The 18522-nt window shown below is 46.0% G+C and overlaps 1 protein-coding gene across 3 annotated transcripts in view; it reads right to left on the bottom strand.

Moving 5' to 3' along the window:
* The window catches only part of DGKZ (diacylglycerol kinase zeta), a 337944-nt gene that overhangs the window by 244591 nt on the left and 74831 nt on the right, over positions 1-18522 (bottom strand). The window contains exon 1 of one of the 3 annotated variants that reach the window (XM_073604285.1): positions 252-1903. The exons of the other annotated variants lie outside the window; for them this stretch is intronic. Within the exon in view, the coding sequence (XP_073460386.1) occupies positions 252-391 (140 nt within the window). The 5' untranslated portion in view covers positions 392-1903. Of the gene's footprint in view, positions 1-251; positions 1904-18522 lie in introns of those variants that run through there. 3 annotated transcript variants of the gene reach the window in all.

The raw sequence follows: 18522 nt of genomic DNA, 5'->3' as shown, positions 1-18522 counted from the left end.
GATGCAATTACTGTTTGGGTGCCAATTTTCTACCCAGTTCCTTCATGAAAAGTCGATTGAAAAAGTGACTTTTGTCAAACCGGACGGTGTGAGCAGGGCCATTATCTAAACATATCTTGGCCAAATTAGCAGCAATCCATTGAAATGTGAGCCATGTATCGAAGGCTTAACCTCATTAAAAATTAAAAAAAACAAAAGGTTGACTTCACATACACCTTAAGTATCAGATATGTAAGTTTCCATCTTCTCACCTGCGTCTGAAAAAGCGGAGCCCGCTGAAGGTCTTGACGCTGTGTCTCCGGGCGATGACAGATCGGTCAGGTTCGGGGGTCTGGTCTGAGGCACTGGAGGCCGCCGAGCTGGTGTTGGCAAGTTCCGCTTCGCCGTCCATCCCCTGTCACCTGCCCCCTTATATCCAGGCAGCCCGGGGCTTCCTCAAGCCATCTTCCCAAAGGAAAGGACCCACAGCTCAGCCTTCCCTCTGCGCTCTGCATATACCACTGGAGGTGCGAACAAGATACACGAGACTGCAAACATTGCAAACACTATGCAAACATCACCGGCAGTATAGTCAAACCATAAACTACTCTGCACACCCACAGGAGGATCCTACCAAGATGACAAACACTTTACAAAGAGCATGTCCTGAACTGACATGGCGGAGTGATCCTACATACACGTGGACAACCACCGACTTTCTCTGTTAGCAAACAAGGGGCACAGACACGTATTAGTCAGAGCCCTCTACATCATTCATCTGGATACTATGAATTCATCGCCGATCGCACTAATGGGAGATGCTCAAATTTTTGATGCTAGGCACCTCGCACCTCCGACCTCCACCTGGCCTAAATTACAATTATTGCTTTTAGGAAAATCAGTTTAATGATCAATGAAATGATTTGCAATGCCTACCGACCACAATGAGTTTTCTATGTGAGCTAACTCCTGAAAGACCAAATGCCACCGACCACAAATGTGATCTACCTAATGAAAGACTGACAAATATCTCATTTTTTTGAGGCTGCTTAATTACACTTATTGCTTTTAGGGAAAATTGAAACCATTTAATTGGCAAACACTTACCGACCACAATGACTTCGCTATACGAGCCAACCTCCGAAAGACCGCCGCTTTGCAAACCGTTGATACCAGGTACTGTGTGATCTAACTAAAAAAAAAAAACACAACGACCGCCAAATCTCCAATTTTTTTATGCTGGGTACCCCTGGTCACACTCAGACCTCCGCCCGGCTAGGATGCTTATATTTCAAAAAGTATTGCTTTCTGGAAATCAAAATTACTTTTTTTTTTGCAATTGCCACCGGCGGCAATGCGATCCGACATGCGACAGATCTCTAATTTTCTATAGCAGACGTCCTCTCCTCACCCACAGACAGGTTGCCAAGCAAAGACTATCTTTTTTTTCTTTTGGGAACACAGAATAGAAGCTAGGCTGTACGATTTCACACCCTCCAATCGCACAATCAATAACCGTACAAAACACAGCAGCAGCAACAGCGATCGCACCCACAGATCTCACCAGCCTACACGCTCTGAAAGCCGCAGCGACAGCCCTGGCAGAGGATCCATGAGCCCAGGGATCAGATCTGAGGACAGACTTTCACCTGTTGCAGATCACACAGCAAGCCAGCTCACTCCTGTCTGGGTCCAGCAGTCATCAGGCAAGGCCAGCAGCACACAATGACAGGCAGAAAAATACAATGCTTAGAAAGCCCAGTGATTGCAGCCTTTCCTTCCTGTCAGCCATACATACACATTTCCTGCCATAGACTGTCACTTCCCAGCTCACAATAACATGACTCTTCCCCACCAGGAAGTGTGTGAGCAGGCACTGTGTCCCCTGCCAGGACCCCGCACATAGGTGGCCACAGCAGTGCCTGCTCACAGGGAGGCACAGAGAGGGTCAGGGGGAGACACCTGTTGACAGCTTTGTGGCACTGCACTCAGCTCAGAATGACTGAATGTAAAAGAAAAAGCAAAAAAAAAACATTTCTGTAGCGTTGTCTTTTTTTTTTTTCACACCGGTCACGTTCAGTCACGTTTTTGCAAAGAAAAAAAAAAAAGATGAATATGGATTTACGTTCCATTTTTTTGCACATCCATCTTTAGTTCAGTTTACAGCTGCTTTCCCGCCGCTCAAATAAAAAGATGCATTAAAGGACCGAGTCACTTTCTGAGATTTGTTGTTTACAAGTTTAAAACAGTATTTTTTTTTTGCTAGAAAATTACTTAGAACCCCCAAACATTATACATTTTTTTTCCTAACACCCCTAGAGAATAAAATGGCGGTTGTTGCAATACTTTCTGTCACACCGTATTTGTGCAGCGGTCTTACAAGCGCACTTTTTAATGGAAACAATTAAAAAATAAGACAACAGTAAAGTTAGCCCCTTTTTTTTTATTGTTATATTGTGAAAGATAATGTTTTGCCGAGTAAATTGATACCCAACATGTCACGCTTCAAAATTGCGCCCGCTCGTGGAATGGCGACAAACTTTTACCCTTAAAAAATCTCCATAGGCGACGTTTAAAAAAATTCTACAGATTGCATGTTTTGAGTCACAGAGGAGGTCTAGGGCTAGAATTATTGCTCTTGTTCTACCGATCGCAGCGATACCTCACATGCGTGATTTGAACATGTATGCGTTAACTTCTGCACTCGAGCGCGTCGGGACGGGGAGCGTTTAATTTTTTTTTTAATTTATTTTACCGTTTATTTTTTATTTTTACACTGTTCTTTTGAAAGCGCCTGGAAAGCAGTGCTAACCGGGCCCTTTTAACCCCTTCGGGGGTTGCCGCTAAAACTAGTGGCGCTTTACTGCTAGCGCCCGCACCGCCCCAGTGTGAAAGGGGTCTTAGTGTTGCGTCGCTTCAAAATTGAAGCTTCATGTCAAGTCAGGAGGCATTTGAAGCCTTTCAACGCCTCCCATTCAAGCCTATGGTAACGCATCGCGAACGCTCTGGCAGGCAGTTGTGGTGTGGTTGCGGTGCGTTAAGATTAGTTTATTTTCTGTAATCGAATAAGCGTTTGTTGAACGGTTTTAATGCGCCTTACCGCTCGTCAAACGCTTCAAAACTACCCACAGGGCGTTTGGGGAGCATTTTTAACTTGTTATTAACGCTTGTAAAATGCCAGTCTAATGCTGGCCATATACAGTTTGAATTTCGAAAGAATTTTCTTTCGAAAATCATATCAAAGAATTTTCGTACGAATTTCGCACCATTAGTGGGCTGCAACAACGGCCGATTTTCGTGCGGCAATCAAATTTGAGGAATCGGACATGTTGGAAAATTTTTGAAAAACGAACGATTTTCTAATCAATGATGGGAGAATCATGCGAGAAATGTAATAAGTAAAGAACATTTACGGAGAGAAAAGAAGATTCCTGCCCACGAAAATTCTTTTCTGTAGCAACATGAGGTGAAATTGAAGGCTTGGTCGGCCGAATTTTCGAAAATCAATGGTGGCACCATCGGATCACAAAAAAAACGAACTTTCTGATTTTGAAAAGAAAATTTGTTCGAAATTCGACCATGTATGGCCTGCTTAACACCCATACTGAAGCTCATTAATGCGGGTCTAACGCCCATATTAACGCTATAGGAGCATTTGTTAATGCAGAAATGTAGTCAAGTGTGAACAAGCCCTTGCACTAAGGGCCCTTTCACACAGGGGCAGGCGTCGGCAGTAAAGCACCGCTATTGTAAGCGGCGCTTTACTGTCGATATGCGGCCGCTAGCGGCCGAGAAATGGTTAAAAACCACCGCAAAGTGCCTCTGCAGAGGCGCTTTGCCGGCGGTATAGTCACGCCGTCCCATTGATTTCAATGGGCAGGAGCGGTGAAGGAGCGGTATACACTCCGCTCCTTCACCGCTCCGAAGATGCTGCTAGCAGGACTTTTTTTACCGTCCTGCCAGCGCACCGCACCAGTGTGAAAGCCCTCGGGGCTTTCACACTGGAATGAAAGCAGCGGCACTTTCGGGTCGGTTTGCAGGCGCTATTATAAGACCCCTTTCACACTGGAGCGGTTTTCAGGCGGTATTGCGCTAAAAATACCGCCTGCAAACCGCCCCTAAACAGCCTCCGCTGTTTGTTCAGTGTGAAAGCCCGAGGGCTTTCACACTGAAGCGGTGCGCAGGCAGGACGGTAAAAAAAGTCCTGCAAACCGCTTTTTTGGAGCGGTGAAGGAGCGGTGTATTCACCGCTCCTTCACCGCTCCTGCCTATTGAAATCAATGGGACAGCGCGGCTATACCGCGGCAATACCGCGGCTATAGCCGCGCTGTACGAGGGATTTTAACCCTTTTTCGGCCGCCAGCGGGGGTTAAAACCGCACCGCTAGCGGCTGAATACCGCTGCAAGAACGACGGTACAGCAGCGCTAAAAATAGCGCTGTTGTACCGCCGACGCCCCCACCACCCCAGTGTGAAAGGGGCCTTAGTGTGAAAGGACCCTTAATAAGTATGGTACATGTCTCTCTATGGCTACTTTGCTGGTTCTTTCTGTTTTGTGTTTCAGGTGACAAGCTGTCTGCTGTTGCTAGGAAGATTTACCACAGCTGCTGAGAGCCGGATTGGTGACAAATCTTTTGGCGGGAAACATCTAGCCAATGAGTAACCTCTTACTAGTATATCTTTGTTTGTCACTGGGCGGAGTCAGCATTTACCTCAGGTCTGTCAGCTGGACTCACCTCTGGATTATGTTCAGCCTTCCTTTTCGGAAACAACTAATTCCCCTGGAGGAAGGACTGGCTCAGTCATTTTATCTTTTAATTGTTCACTGGTGACGGCTGCCTTATCATTTCTATCTGTGAGCCCTGTGAATGTATTTTGCCTCTTGTTCCTGAAGTTCCAGGGCTACCCTGTATACTGAGTAGTAGCCCACCTGAGGTCCCTCAGGAAGTCTTCATCTACCTGTAGGCAGACCAGGACCTGTGGCCGGAGCAGCATCAGGACCGCCATTTTGTATCCTGGGAGGAATAAAGCATTGCGGTACAGAGTGGTCAAGATGTCTACCGTACAGCGGCACCTCATTCTCCAAGGGACCACCAGACCAATGAAGAAGGTAATGAGAATGGAACAGTTGTACCTGAGCATCACATCACCACTGGGACCGGGTGGCCATTAGGACTTGTCGAGGACCAGCACAGGAGAAGTGTCAGCTCATAGGCCGAAAGAAGGGGAGCTACCATGCAAAAAATACACAGGCCGAGAAGACCCTACTCTTCTCCAGACACCCACCACTGTTCCTGCCACTGTCAGACAGGTAGGCGGCGGGTCTGAAGCTGCTACCATGGCTTCTTCAGCCTCTCTAATAGGACCATGATCATCATGGGTGTGCGCACAGGGTGTGCTGGGTGTGCCTGGGCACACCCTAATCACCCTAAGCGGTGCCAATTCCCCCTGCTTCCTGGCATCCCCCACTGCCCTCCCTGCAGTGCTGCCAGCTTCCCTCCTCTCCTCTCCCGCTGACTGCTGTGGGAGATGTTTCAGGATGGATGAATGAATATATCGCTCCTGTGTTCATTCTTAACTGAAGCATAGTAAACTATGTTAACTATGCTTTAATTTGTGAATGAACAGGAAGCTGCTGAGCAAAGAGCACCTCCCATTCGTTCAGTATCAAGTGCAGCTGAGGCGGCAGAGAAAGGGAATGGGGAAGCTCTGTTCTCAGTCCCTTTCTCTCTTTCTCTCTGTTTAGACCCTTAATATTTCACCAAAGCGCCTCCCCCCCCCCTTAAAAGGCTCCTAAAGAAATTGTAAAAAAATAAAATAATAATAATAATAATATTCAAGAAAAATTATTAATAAAATTAAAATTGTAAAAAAAAAAAAAAAAAATTTAAATGAAAACTACTGACACCATTCACTGCCTTCCTGACACCAATCTCAGCTCTGCTGACACCATCCACTGCTCCGCAGATATACACCCATGTGTGTTTGTGCTCTGGGGTGCACACCCTAATGCAATAGGCTCATCACCCACCAATGATCATCATCACAGCATAGCTCCCAACTGTCCCTGATTTCGAGGGACTGTCCCTGATTTGGAGCAATGTCCCTCTGTCCCTCTTTCCCCCTCATTTGTCCCTCATTTTGGTCCGATCCATATAGTTATATATAAACTGCAACATTTATCAGTTTTTATCTTTCAAAAAGTGTTTCGCAGGGCTAAACCTTTCATCCAATTTCTAAATTGCTACATTTGCAAGTTTCAAAAGCCAGTCTAAAGGAATAGTAGTGGTAAAAAAAAAAAGCACTTGTGGGTTTAACTAACCTTTTTTTTTTTTTTTTGTAAAATTCTCCTTTATGGGGATGTGGCAGGGGGTGTGTCCTTTGACTACATATTTTTGCTAATAAGTGTCCCTCCATCCCATCTCAAAAAGTTGGCAGGTATGTCACAGGCTGGGGGTGAGTACAGGCTCTGAGGGCCGGGAATGTACACAGACATCACTCTGTCCTGTCCAGGGTTGCCACCATTCCTTCAGGTCACACCCGAACACTTTAGCGGTGCATATAGCAATTTTTTTTTTAATAGTTTAAACTATATATACACAGTGTATATATATATATATATATATATATATATATATATATATATATATATATATATATATATATATATATATATATATATATATATATATATATATAATATGATTAGCAGGGGCGTAACTAGAAATAGCAGGGCCCCATAGCAAAATGTTGTATGGGGGCCCCCTGCAAACAGCCCCCCCCCCCCCACAGCTGCCCTAGTGTCAATGCAGCGTGACCTGTGCCCCATACAGCGTGACCTGTGCCCCATACAGCGTGACCTGTGCCCCATACAGCGTGACCTGTGCCCAATGCAGCATGACCTGTGCCCAATGCAGCATGACCTGTGCCCCATACAGCGTGACCTGTGCCCCATACAGCGTGACCTGTGCCCAATGCAGCGTGACCTGTGCCCAATGCAGCGTGACCTGTGCCCCATACAGCGTGACCTGTGCCCCATGCAGCGTGACCTGTGCCCCATGCAGTGTGACCTGTGCCCTGCCCAATACAGCCTGGTCTGCCTGTGCCCCATACAGCCTCACCTGTGCAGAGGAAGAGGCAAGCCACCCGGATTGCCCGCTATAATAGCTTTCATTTGAATTTCCCGTCTTCCCGGGAATCATCATCAGCCCCACCTCTTTGCCTGACGCCTTTGATGATGTCACACGTCCCGCATTTGATTGGCGTTCTGTCTATCAAAGGTTCCGGGCCAAGAGGTGGAGCTATGTGACGTGAGCCCCGGGAACACTGGAAGTTCTAATGAAAGCTCTTACATCGGGCAAGTCAGCTCTCTGCTGATCCGGGTGGCTTGCCTCTTCCTCTGCACAGGTGAGGCTGTATTGGGCACAGGCAACGCGGTGCTCTCATCCTCACTGGGCCCCACTTGGCTGCGGGCCCCATAGCGCCCGCATGCTTCGCTATGGTGGTAGTTACGCCCCTGATGATTAGAAATGTTATATATATATCTATATCGATATATCTATATCTCTATATATGTGTATATAGATAGATAGATAGATAGATAGATAGATAGATAGATAGATAGATAGATAGATAGATAGATAGATAGATAGATAGATAGATATATGTATAGATCTATATATCTATATATATATATATATCTCATTTCTAATCATATAAGGTTAATAACAAGGGTCCCCCTTTACATCAGAGTCCGCAGAGTTCCCCTTTTACATCTGAGCTCGCAGAGTTCCCTTTCACTGTAAGGGGGGACTCTGCAGACTCTGATGTGAGGGAGGACACTGGGGACTCTAACATAAGGGATGCTCTGGGAACACTGAGAACTCTGAAGTATGGAGAGGACTCTGACGTAAGGGGGAACACTGAGAACTCTGATGACTTGTGACGTGTCCCAGAAGATTGCAGGGAGGGAGAGGTGAAATTCCTTCCGGCGCCGCGGAGCCAGGGGAAGAAGTGGGAGCTGGATACCTCTAAAAAGAGGGGATCTGCTCCCCCCCCAAAAAATTATATGCCAAATGTGGCATGTCAGGGGTCACCATCACTTAAAGCGGTAGTTCCATTTTTGGGTGGAACTCCGCTTTAAAGTGATTCTAAAGTTTGTCATTTAAAAAAAATAGCAACAAACATGTTATACTTGCCTATTCTGTGTAATGGTTTTGCACAGAGCACCCCTGATCCCCTTCTTTTTGGGTTCCCCACCGGCAGTCCTGGCTCCTTTCCCCCTGCTGAGTGCCCCCAGTAGTAGCAAGCCTCTTGCTTTGGAGGCACTCGAGCAGGCCCGATCCTGAGCCGTGCTCCTGTGAAAGGACATCAGAGGCACAGCACGGCCTCACTCTCTCTATTGGCTCACTGCCTGTCATTGGCTCCCACTGCTGTGTGAGCCAATGATGAGAGAGAGAGCCACTACTCTTTTGCTCACGCTGGATTGAGATGGAGCTCAGGTAAGTATGGGGGGGGTGGGGGCATTGCATCAAGAAGGGTGTTTTTTTTCCCCTTAAAATGTTACTAAATCCAGAACCCTGCATTCACTATATCTGACCTCCCACAGTACACAGAACATGGAAATGCAATTATTTTAGTAAATATAAACTGCTAAATACCATTTCTCATCAGCATTATATAGCAGTCTTGTGACTTCTATCAGTGCCTGGTTAAAGCTTGTAGGAGGAGTTTTCATTCTCTTCTGACTGCCCTATGGGACTGCAGGACCCCCGACCCTCTGTCTGGATAGTGCTGATTGGCACTGTGCTGATCACATGCACTCTCCCAAGGAAAAAAAAAAACTCTCTAGTATCCCCTATCCTCTGCAGCATCAGCAGATAGATTGGGGACTGTGGAAGAAGGGGGGGATCAGAGGATACAGGATAAAACAGCCTTTTTGCACAATGCAGAAGATTAACCCCTTAGGTTCCACAGTGAGAATAACAAGCATGCTTTACTGCATATACAGATTGATTTTATTGTTGTGGGTTTAGTAACACTTTAATGCATTAATGTTAAAAAACTTTCTGCCTTTAGGACCACTTTAAATTTAGCTTTGTTTTTGGCAGTTTATTGCAATTTTTTTTTTTTTTCATGCTAACATTACACCATAGGAAGAAGTTCTGTAAATAAATGCTCATCAATATTATGAAACTGTGAAAACTTTCTAGCATGCTTTTATGCACAGAACAATCTCCCTCTGGATGAAATGTTACAATTTATTTTCATTCCTGAGCTCAGGGCAGAACCTTTCCACATACACATGATACATTGTATACTTATAAATTGACTGGCCAGTGCAGAGATCCCCTTATTGTTATTTTGTACTTCGCTAAAATACCGACTGCCTACCGGCAGGTTATAAATAACGAATGTGTGTGTGTTTTTTAGGCCCCTTTCACACTGACGGAGTCCATCTGTAGATGGATCTCTCCCCTGATCCCCGCTGAGCAGGTGGATGATAGGTCTGTGTCCAATCCGCTGTCCACCCACTGTGCTCTATGGGCGGTTGAATGGACCACCTGTACGTTTCCATCTGACTGTCATCAGATCCGATCTCCCGGACAGATAGGGAAAAGATCCCTATCTGTCTGTCTTTAGCAGATCGGATGTCGGCGGGTGTCAGCAGACACATGTCCGTTGACATCCGCCGCTCCATAGAGCGCGATGGATTGTTTTTCCAACAGAAAAAACTGACATGCAAACCAGATCGGTCCGTCAGTATGAAAGGGTCCTTAGTAAATTGGCTTTAATGAGTTCTCTCTCTCTCTCCCTTTTTTTTTTTTTTTTTTTTTGCAGTATTTTCCTCATATTTGATGTTTTACTTTGATGAATTGACTCTCTTATCAGTGGTAGCCCGTAATGCAGGGCGCACAGGCGCCGCCTCCCCATCCATGTATCCGGCCCCCTAATCCACATGCAGGGCGCACGGGCGCCGCCCCCCTCCCCTCTCTGTCCATGCATCCGGCTCCCTAATCCACATGCAGGGCACGGGACGCATGTATTCCAAATAATTTTTTTTTTTGTTAAGCACGTGATTAGAGCCACAGGCTCTAATAGGTTTCAAAAAAGGATGGGCTCGGGATGCACCTGAGCCCACCCAGTTGTGTAACAATAGTGAATGAATATTCGCTATTGTCACACTGATTCTCCTCCTGGCCAATAAGGAAGCTGGTCCTGAGACCCGTTTTCCCGATTGGCCAAAAGGAGAAGCGAGTCCAGTGGCCTAGGAGGAGGGAGGGAGGAGACGCACGGCCGCCGTAATGCAGAGGAGGAAGGCGAGATTGCCGAGATGCAGGGGAAGCTGCTGCCCGCGCCATAGATGGGGTAAGTGCAGGACTCGTATCGACTGACTGTATGGGGGGGGGGGGGGGGGCGGGGTGCGGCTGACCACAGCTTGCAGGAAAGTCAGTGTTGATGGGGGAATCCATCCCGTGGAGCCAATGAGCTTTCCTGCAGGGAAAAGCTGTCCCCGAGAACACAGTTATAACCACAGCTAGCAATAATTGCATGTAAAATCTGACAAGCTGGTTGTATCTAAGTTGATCGATCGATCAACTTGGGTACATTCAGCCTACCCATACATGGATCAAATCTCGGCCAGTTCCTGCTGAAGTGGCCAAGATTCAAACGTCTATGGCCGGCTTAAAACATGCTCATGGTAGCAAAACATTTATTTGCAGATGCTTTGTTTTGTCTCCAGTGTTTCAGGACTCCGGGTACCTCGGCAGTGAGTAAAGGCCTACAATGTCTCTTGTTGTGAATTGTCACGTGAAGGCCAAAGAATGACAAATCACACAGTTGTGAATGGGGACTTAAGCCGGGGCCATACATAGATTGAAATTCCTCTGGTCCAGCAGGGACCAGTCAAATGTTGATCCATGTATGGGCGGGCTGGTTGTACAAAAGTCAATCTATCGATCGACTTGTGTACAACCAGCCTGTCGGGTTTTTGCCCAACAATCATTACCACTTGCTATAGCTGGAAACACTGATCATTGTATTCTAATGGTGGGGAAGTTTCCCCTGCTTCATCCGTTTACCTCATTTTTTTTGGTTGACTGTTATGGGATATAAGTGCCTGGCAAGTTGGGGCTGGGTGCAGGGTGGGGGGAGGGGGGGTAGGTATGTCTGTGTTTGTGTTTTTGTTTTTCATGGGCAAGATTTTTATACCTGGACTCAAATTATTTTGGCTTTATGGGGAAAGTGTATCTCATCTTTGGATATGTTACAGAATGTCTCCCATGTTTTCGGTGGGCTCCTGGTGGGAGGGAAGCCCTGGGACCCTGGTATCCTCCCCTACATTAATGGGGGGGTGACCTGCTCTCAGGCTGTGCTGGAATTATTAGCAATGGAAGTTAATCTTATGCCGCGTTTACACAGTCGGACTTTCCAACAAGCTCACATCCAACATTTCCCGTAGGAAAATCCGACCGTGTGTACGCGGCATAAGAGTGGTGTCCTGGAATGTCAGAGGCCTCAACTCCAAATTTAAACGCTCCCTAGTTTTTAACTGTATCAAGAAATATAAGCCGCGTTCGATTCTGTTGGAGGAGACTCACTTACAGGGTGCCAGGGTTCTCTCTCTCAGGAGGGCCCATATTGCCATATTGCTGGGGCTTACCATGCCAGTTTCTCCTCTTATGCCAGAGGGGTTTCTACCTTAGTTACCAAAGCAATGCCCATAGCTATACAGGCGAATAAATCAGATATTTAGACCCCTTTCACACTGGGGCGGTTTGCAGGCGTTATTGTGCTAAAAATAGCGCCTGCAAACCGCCCCTAAACAGCCTCCGCTGTTTGTTCAGTGTGAAAGCCCGAGAAAAAATCTCCTGTCAGCCGCTTCTTTGGAGCGGTGAAGGAGCGGTGTATTCACCGCTCCTTCACCGCTCCTGCCCATTGAAATCAATGGGACAGCGCAGCTATACCGCGGTGACACCGCGGCTATACGAGGGGTTTTAACCCTTTTTCGGCCGCCAGCGGGGGGTTAAAACCGCACCGCTAGTGGTCGAATACCGCGGTAAAACAGCGCTATATATAGTGCTGTTTTACCGCCAACGCCCCCTACCGCCCCAGTGTGAAAGGGGCCTAAGGGAAGATATGTCATTCTGGTCGTCAAAATAATGAATAAGTGCCTGACGTTTGTGAAGTTATTTTTTTTTTTTTAATAATTTTTATTATGCCTAAAAATAAACATCCAGAACATTTGAGAGGTGTTACATTTAGACTTATTGAGCAATGGAACATAATAGAAGAAATGTGTAGACATCAAATTTCCAGTACATATCCATTCAGGTTATTTCTATTCTCCTGCATTCCTATATACCATATATACTCGATTATAAGTCGATCCGAGTATAAGTTGATCCGAGTATAAGTCGAGGCCCTAATTTACCACAAAAAAATGGGAAAAACTTATTGTCCCGAGTATAAGACAAGGGTGAGAAATGCGCAGCTACTGTAAGTGGAAAAGAGGGTCAACAATGCCCATTTGCAGCCTCACTGTGCCCATTTGCATGCCTCACTGTGCCCATTTGCAGCCATAGGTCCCCCGAACTTCAAACTCGGTAGTTAAGGGTTCCTGGATGCCCCCCTAGCTGCAGCCAAAATTTGGGGTCTCTGAACCCAAAGGGTCCCGAAATGACATTGCTGCAGATGGACACAGTTGACCAACTTTGGGGCCCTGTATCTCGGGGCTACTTAGTGCTAGGAACCCCAAATTTGTTGTGCAAACCCAGTGGGACTAGAACCATAAAATATCCAAAGCTGGGGTTTCTAGCACCAAGTGGCCCGAGCCCCATAAATCGGTTCATAAAATGTCAAGCACTTTTCTGCAGCAGAGAATGTCATTTTATGAACCGGCTTTGGGGCCCCGTATCTCGGGGCCACTTGGTGCTAGGAACCCCAGCTTTGGATATGTTATGGTTTCTCTGGGTTTGCATACCAAATTTGGGGTTCCTAGCACCAAGTGGCCCTGAGATACGGGGCCCCAAATTTGGTTCGGAAAATGAAATTTTTTGCTGCAGAAAAGTGCTTGACTCGAATATAAGTCGAGGGGGACACTTTCAGCACAAAAAAATGTGCTGAAAAACTCGACTTATACTCGAGTATATACGGTAGTAGTTTTTTTTTATTTAAGAAACAAAAACAGTTAAGAACTATTTAACTGAAACATTTATAAGATAAAACCCTCCCACCCCTCCCAATCCCCCCCTCCTCCCCTCCCAATCCCCCCCTCCTCCCCTAGAAGGAACAACCGCCACTTCCCTCCGGGGAAGAAAACTCCAAGAGAAAAGAACCCAGGGAAAATCACTGGAATACAGGTGGGAATGCTAGACTCTTGCTGAAGTTACACTTTCCCTGGGCAGGAGAAGCGGTTATGTGGACCGGATTATTATGCATTATACAAGGTTTTTTTTGTATCTGATGTTTCAACTGCCTGATGTTCTGTATTTGTATATTGTCTGTAGAGTGGAGATGGATGGATAAGAACACCTGTCAGGTTTTTTTTAACCCACTCTTGTTGTCCTGTTTACCATTTATTTTCACTAAAAGTAAAATAAAATCCCAAATTTAGGTTTGTCACCAGAACAGGAATAGAGGGGAAATCTTCCATCTGAGGACACTAGTTCTGGTGACAACCAAGTATTTCCTCACTTTGGTGGGATTTCCTCACTTTATTTTTCGGATATGGGACAGAAAGTTAAGAGAGATCTCTAGAGTGAGACACAGATAGAAAGAAAATGGCAGGGGTTAAAAGATTTGTATGGTGGTGGCCCTCAGTGGTCAACAGGGTAAAGCCAAAAGAGAACCTGGGTGTCCACCAAAAAAATGGCGAAGGTGGGAGAATCCTGGCTTCACTGGAGTGTGTCTGCATGGACCTCTTCACATCCACACAGACACAGTCTGATGAAGCCAGGAAGTGTAGAACATCTGTGTATCGCCTTTAAACTGAGGAAGTGGCAGGTTCAAGTGGCAGGTTGAAATGTGACTTTGAGTTAAAGAGAGCTCCAGCCCCCCCCCCCCCCCAAAAAAAAAAAATTAAAAGTCAGCAGCTACGAATGCTGTAACTTCTAAATTTTAATATAAGGACACTAGCAGTACCTGTCTAGGGATCCGGCGATGTCACCCAATCCCATTCTTCAATCTGCTTTGAGTGCAGGCACCCGGCATCTGTAGTAAGGGAAAGAGGAAGTAAAGCCTTGCGGCTTCACAACTGGTTTCCTACTGCGCATGTGCGAGCAACGCTGCGCCCTGTGAATGGTCCCGTAGTCTTCTAGAACTTGTGATGTGTCCCAGAAGACTGCAGGGGAAGGGGGGGGGTGAACTTCCAGCTCAGATGGTGGAAGTAGGCACCTATCAAAACCAGGGGAGGGTGCAAACAAGTGCTACATTCCCAAAATACCAAGGCTTCTGTGAATGGGCAGCAGACAGGAGGGGCAGGCAAAGCTGCTCTATGTGCTGCAGCGTCTCTCTGGCAGGGCAATGAACCTGCCAAATGTAAATAATGAGATAAATCCAGGAGATGTCATGCAGCTCCTTAGACTGAACTCATAGTGTGCCTTCACTTTTTACAAAGAGGCAAAATTCCAGTAGTTCAGCTAAAGCAGCACTCTACAAGAGCCTGACAGCTGCTGCGGTTGGATGGGGCTGGATTGTGCACTGTAGAAACGTTAAGGGTCAGTTTGCACCATAGAAACAGTCTGGATGTGTTCCAGATGCTTTTCTGCATGCGTGTTTGTGCCGCGGTTTTGATGCATTCCAGTGCATCTTTTGTGCGTTTTTTGTGCGTTTTGATGCAGTTCAGTGCATTTTTATCCCCTCTCTTTTCTTAACCTTAAATAAGGACATGTGTGTTCCAGTGCGTTTTTAATGCGTTTTACAGCATTCCAGTCCAGTGCAGGAAGAATGCAGCATGTTCTACTTTGTTTTCTGGAACTGCAACGCACTGGTGTGAACTATGCCATTTAAAACCATATGACCTACTTTCCATGCGTTTTTGATGCAGGAAAAAAAACGCACTGGACTGCATGTGGTGTGAACTGTAGTATGTGCCCAGGGACGAATGCCCGGAACACGGACATCTTGAGTTCATTCAGGCATTCATCCCTGGGGTAATACTGTCCTAAGGGCCAGTTCACACTATAGAAATGCAGTCCAGATGCATTCCAGATGCTTTTCTGCATGTGTTTTTTTTTGTTTTTTTTTTATGCGTTCCACTGCGTTTTTGATGTAGTCCAGTGCATTCCCCCCCCCCCCTTTTTTTTAACCTTAAATAAGGACACGTGTTCCAGTGCATTTTTGGTGCCTTTTAGTTGTGTTCTGGTGCGTTCCAGTGCGTTTTTGCTACATCTTTACAGCGTTCCAGTACAGTCCAGTGCAGGAAAAATGCAGCATGTTTGACTTTTTTTTCTGGAACTGGAACGCACTGGTGTGAACTATGCCATTGGAAACCATTTAGCCTACTTTCCATGCGTTCTTGATGCAGAAAAAAACGCACTGGACTGCATGTGGTGTCAACTGGCCCTAAACATTTGTACAGCCTAAGTGCACCATTCAGCTGCAGCATCTATCGCACCCTCATATAGTTTTACAGGCTGCCGGCAGTGGGGTCTGTACAGGTCACCTGTACCCTCCAACTGCAGCTAAATGCTGAAGCTCCATGCGCCAGAACTAAACACCCAGTGTGCATGGGGTCAAAGAATGCAACATTGGCTAACAGCAGGCAATCCCATATGAAATGTAAGAATTAGGCCTGTACAGTTGAGTGTTTAGGACAGGTAGGATAGGATATTGAGGAAACTTTCATATTTCTATTTGGGCATAAGAGGCCTGTTTATTGCAATCAGCAGTTTTACCCATTTGATGATATTTCGCCTTCAGCTTTTTATGTCGCATAACTTTGCAAGTCCCTTACCCAGGTATTTATAAAGTGAAGATATGATACTATGTGGGTGTAATAAAGCAGAACTATCACTAAAATTCACACTTTACATAAATCATCAGCATTTACAAAATTAAAAACCGGGGCACTGATATATAAAAAGTGTGGCAACAGGAACATTTCATGCTGCTTATAGCAACCACTCAGCAGCCTTGTTGCATTTTCTACCCTTGACTGTGAAAAAAAAAAAACCCATAACATAAAATGCTGGTTGCTTTGGGGAATGAGAAATGTATCTTAAAAATAATTTTTCAGGCATTCATTTTAGGGGACCTTTCATAAAAATATAAAGTACTGCTAATAAATGGTCTAACAGTCTAAAAACACTAATGCCGTGTACACTCGAGCGGACTTCTCGTCGGACTGAACTCCGAAGGACTTTTCAACGGAGTTCCGACGAAACGGACTTGCCAACACACGATCCTGCCAAAGTCTGATCATTTCGAACGTGATGACGTACGACCGGACTAGAAAAAGAAGTAGCCAATAGCTGCCCTTGCGTCGTTTTCGGTCCGTCGGACTAGCATACAGATGAACGGTTTTTTCGATAGGAATGGAGTCTGTCGGAAAAATTTGAAACCTGTTCTATTTCTAAGGCCCGTCAGATTTTTCGACAGAAAAGGACCGATGAAGCCCACACACGATCGGAATGTCCGACGGATTTGTTCCATCTGACCTTTTCTGCCGGAAAGTCCGCTCGTGTGTACGTGGCATTAGACCCCTTTCACACTGGGGTGGTGCCGGCGTTGGCGCTAGTTTTAGCGGTGCTTTACCCCTGTTACAGCAGCGCTTTTCAGCCGCTAGCGGGGTGCTTTTGACCCCCGCTAGCAGGCAAAGAAATAGTTAAAAGCGCCTGTGTTGCGGCGCTGCCGAAGCACCTGCAAATTTCAATGGGCAGGGCAATTTGGGAGCGGTATATACACTGCTCTCGCATTGCACCAAAGATGCTGTTTGCAGGATTTTTTTTCCTGTCCTGCAAGCGCACCACTCCAGTGTGAAAGCACTCTGGCTTTCACACTGGGGAGGCATGAGAGGTGCTTTTCAGGCGCTATTTTTAAAGCTAAAAGTGCCCCAGTGTGAAAGGGGTCTAAGAGCCTGTGCCGATGGGCTTTTTTGTGCATCAAACAGGTTTTGCATTCCTATACAAGTCTATGGTAATGCAAACCTACCTGAAGCAGGTCAGTTGCAAGTCAGAAAAAGGTAAACTGCAGGTCAGATGGGTTTTGCATTCCAATACAAGTCTGTGGTAATGCAAAGCCTGCTTAAAGTGGTTGTAAACCCACATAGAAAAAAAAAAAGACCTGCAAGACAAAGGCATAATGAGCTAGTATGCATAGCATACTAGCTCATTATGTAATACTCACCTGAGATCGAAGCCCCCGCTGTGGTGCCCATACACAGCACCGGCCGGCGACATCGCTCCCGGGGGTTACTTCCGGGTATCACGGGCTTCAGCGCTGTGATTGGCCGGAGCCACGATGACGTCACGTCGCGCGGATCCAGTAATGACGTACGTGCCATTGCTTTAGTGTGCATGTGCCAATGACGTCGGCACATGCAGGTACAGGGGATATCTCCTAAACCGTGCAGGTTTAGGAGATATCCGGGGTAGCTACAGGTAAGCCTTATTATAGGCTTACCTGTAGCAAAAAGTGGATTGTAAGGGTTTACAACCACTTTAAAGCAGATCAATTGCAGGTCAGAAGAAGGTCAACTGCAGGTCAGATGGGTTTTGCAATCCTCATCAAGTCTATTGTAATGCAAAATCCGCTTGATGAAGATCACTTGCAGTTTAGAAGAAGGTCAAGTGCAGGTCCTATGCACCTGTCGATGAGTTCTGAATGATTTCAGGAGTATCTTACACTGATGTCAAACTGATGTCATTGACACAAGGCCAAAGCCTGTCGGCTCATTCCCCAAAATCGCTATTTAAACTACTCCCCTGCCATGCTATAGCCCAAAGATAGCTAAAATTCGGCTCTCCAGTTCTGGCAGGGTATCCATGAACATCCTCCCAGAACCGTATTTCCCACATGCCCCGTGGGGCATGCATCGAGCGCACTCTGTAACCTCTGTGTCCTTTGGTCACAGTTGATCACAGATTACAGTAAAGGGCCAATCACAGCAGCCCTTTACCATGTGATCAGCTGTGTCTAATCACAGCTGGTCACATGTAAACAGACTTGCTGGTTATCAGCAGTCCTTTCCTGACATGTCTTTGTGTGAGGAAAGAAGAGCCAATAACCAGCAAGGCTGCATTGTTTACACTGATAATCAGGGCACTGGTCATCAGTGCCCTGATTATCAGTAAAGCCTCATCAGTGCTGCCTCATCAGTGCCCATCAGTGCCGCCTCATCAGTGCACATTAGTGAAGAAAAATTACTTATTTGCAAAACTGTGTAACAGAAACTAAGTAAAATGTTTTTTCAATATTTTCAGGGTTTTTTTTGCTTATCAAAAAAATAAAAAACCCAGTGGTGATTAAATACCACCAAAAGAAAGCTGCATTGATTGCGCAATTGTCATTCCAGGTGTGACAGCGCTGAAAGCTGAAAATT

The sequence above is a fragment of the Aquarana catesbeiana genome, linkage group LG11 (genome assembly GCF_042186555.1).
Source record: "Aquarana catesbeiana isolate 2022-GZ linkage group LG11, ASM4218655v1, whole genome shotgun sequence".
NCBI lineage: Eukaryota > Metazoa > Chordata > Amphibia > Anura > Ranidae > Aquarana > Aquarana catesbeiana.
This window is presented reverse-complemented; position numbering and strand designations above follow the sequence as displayed.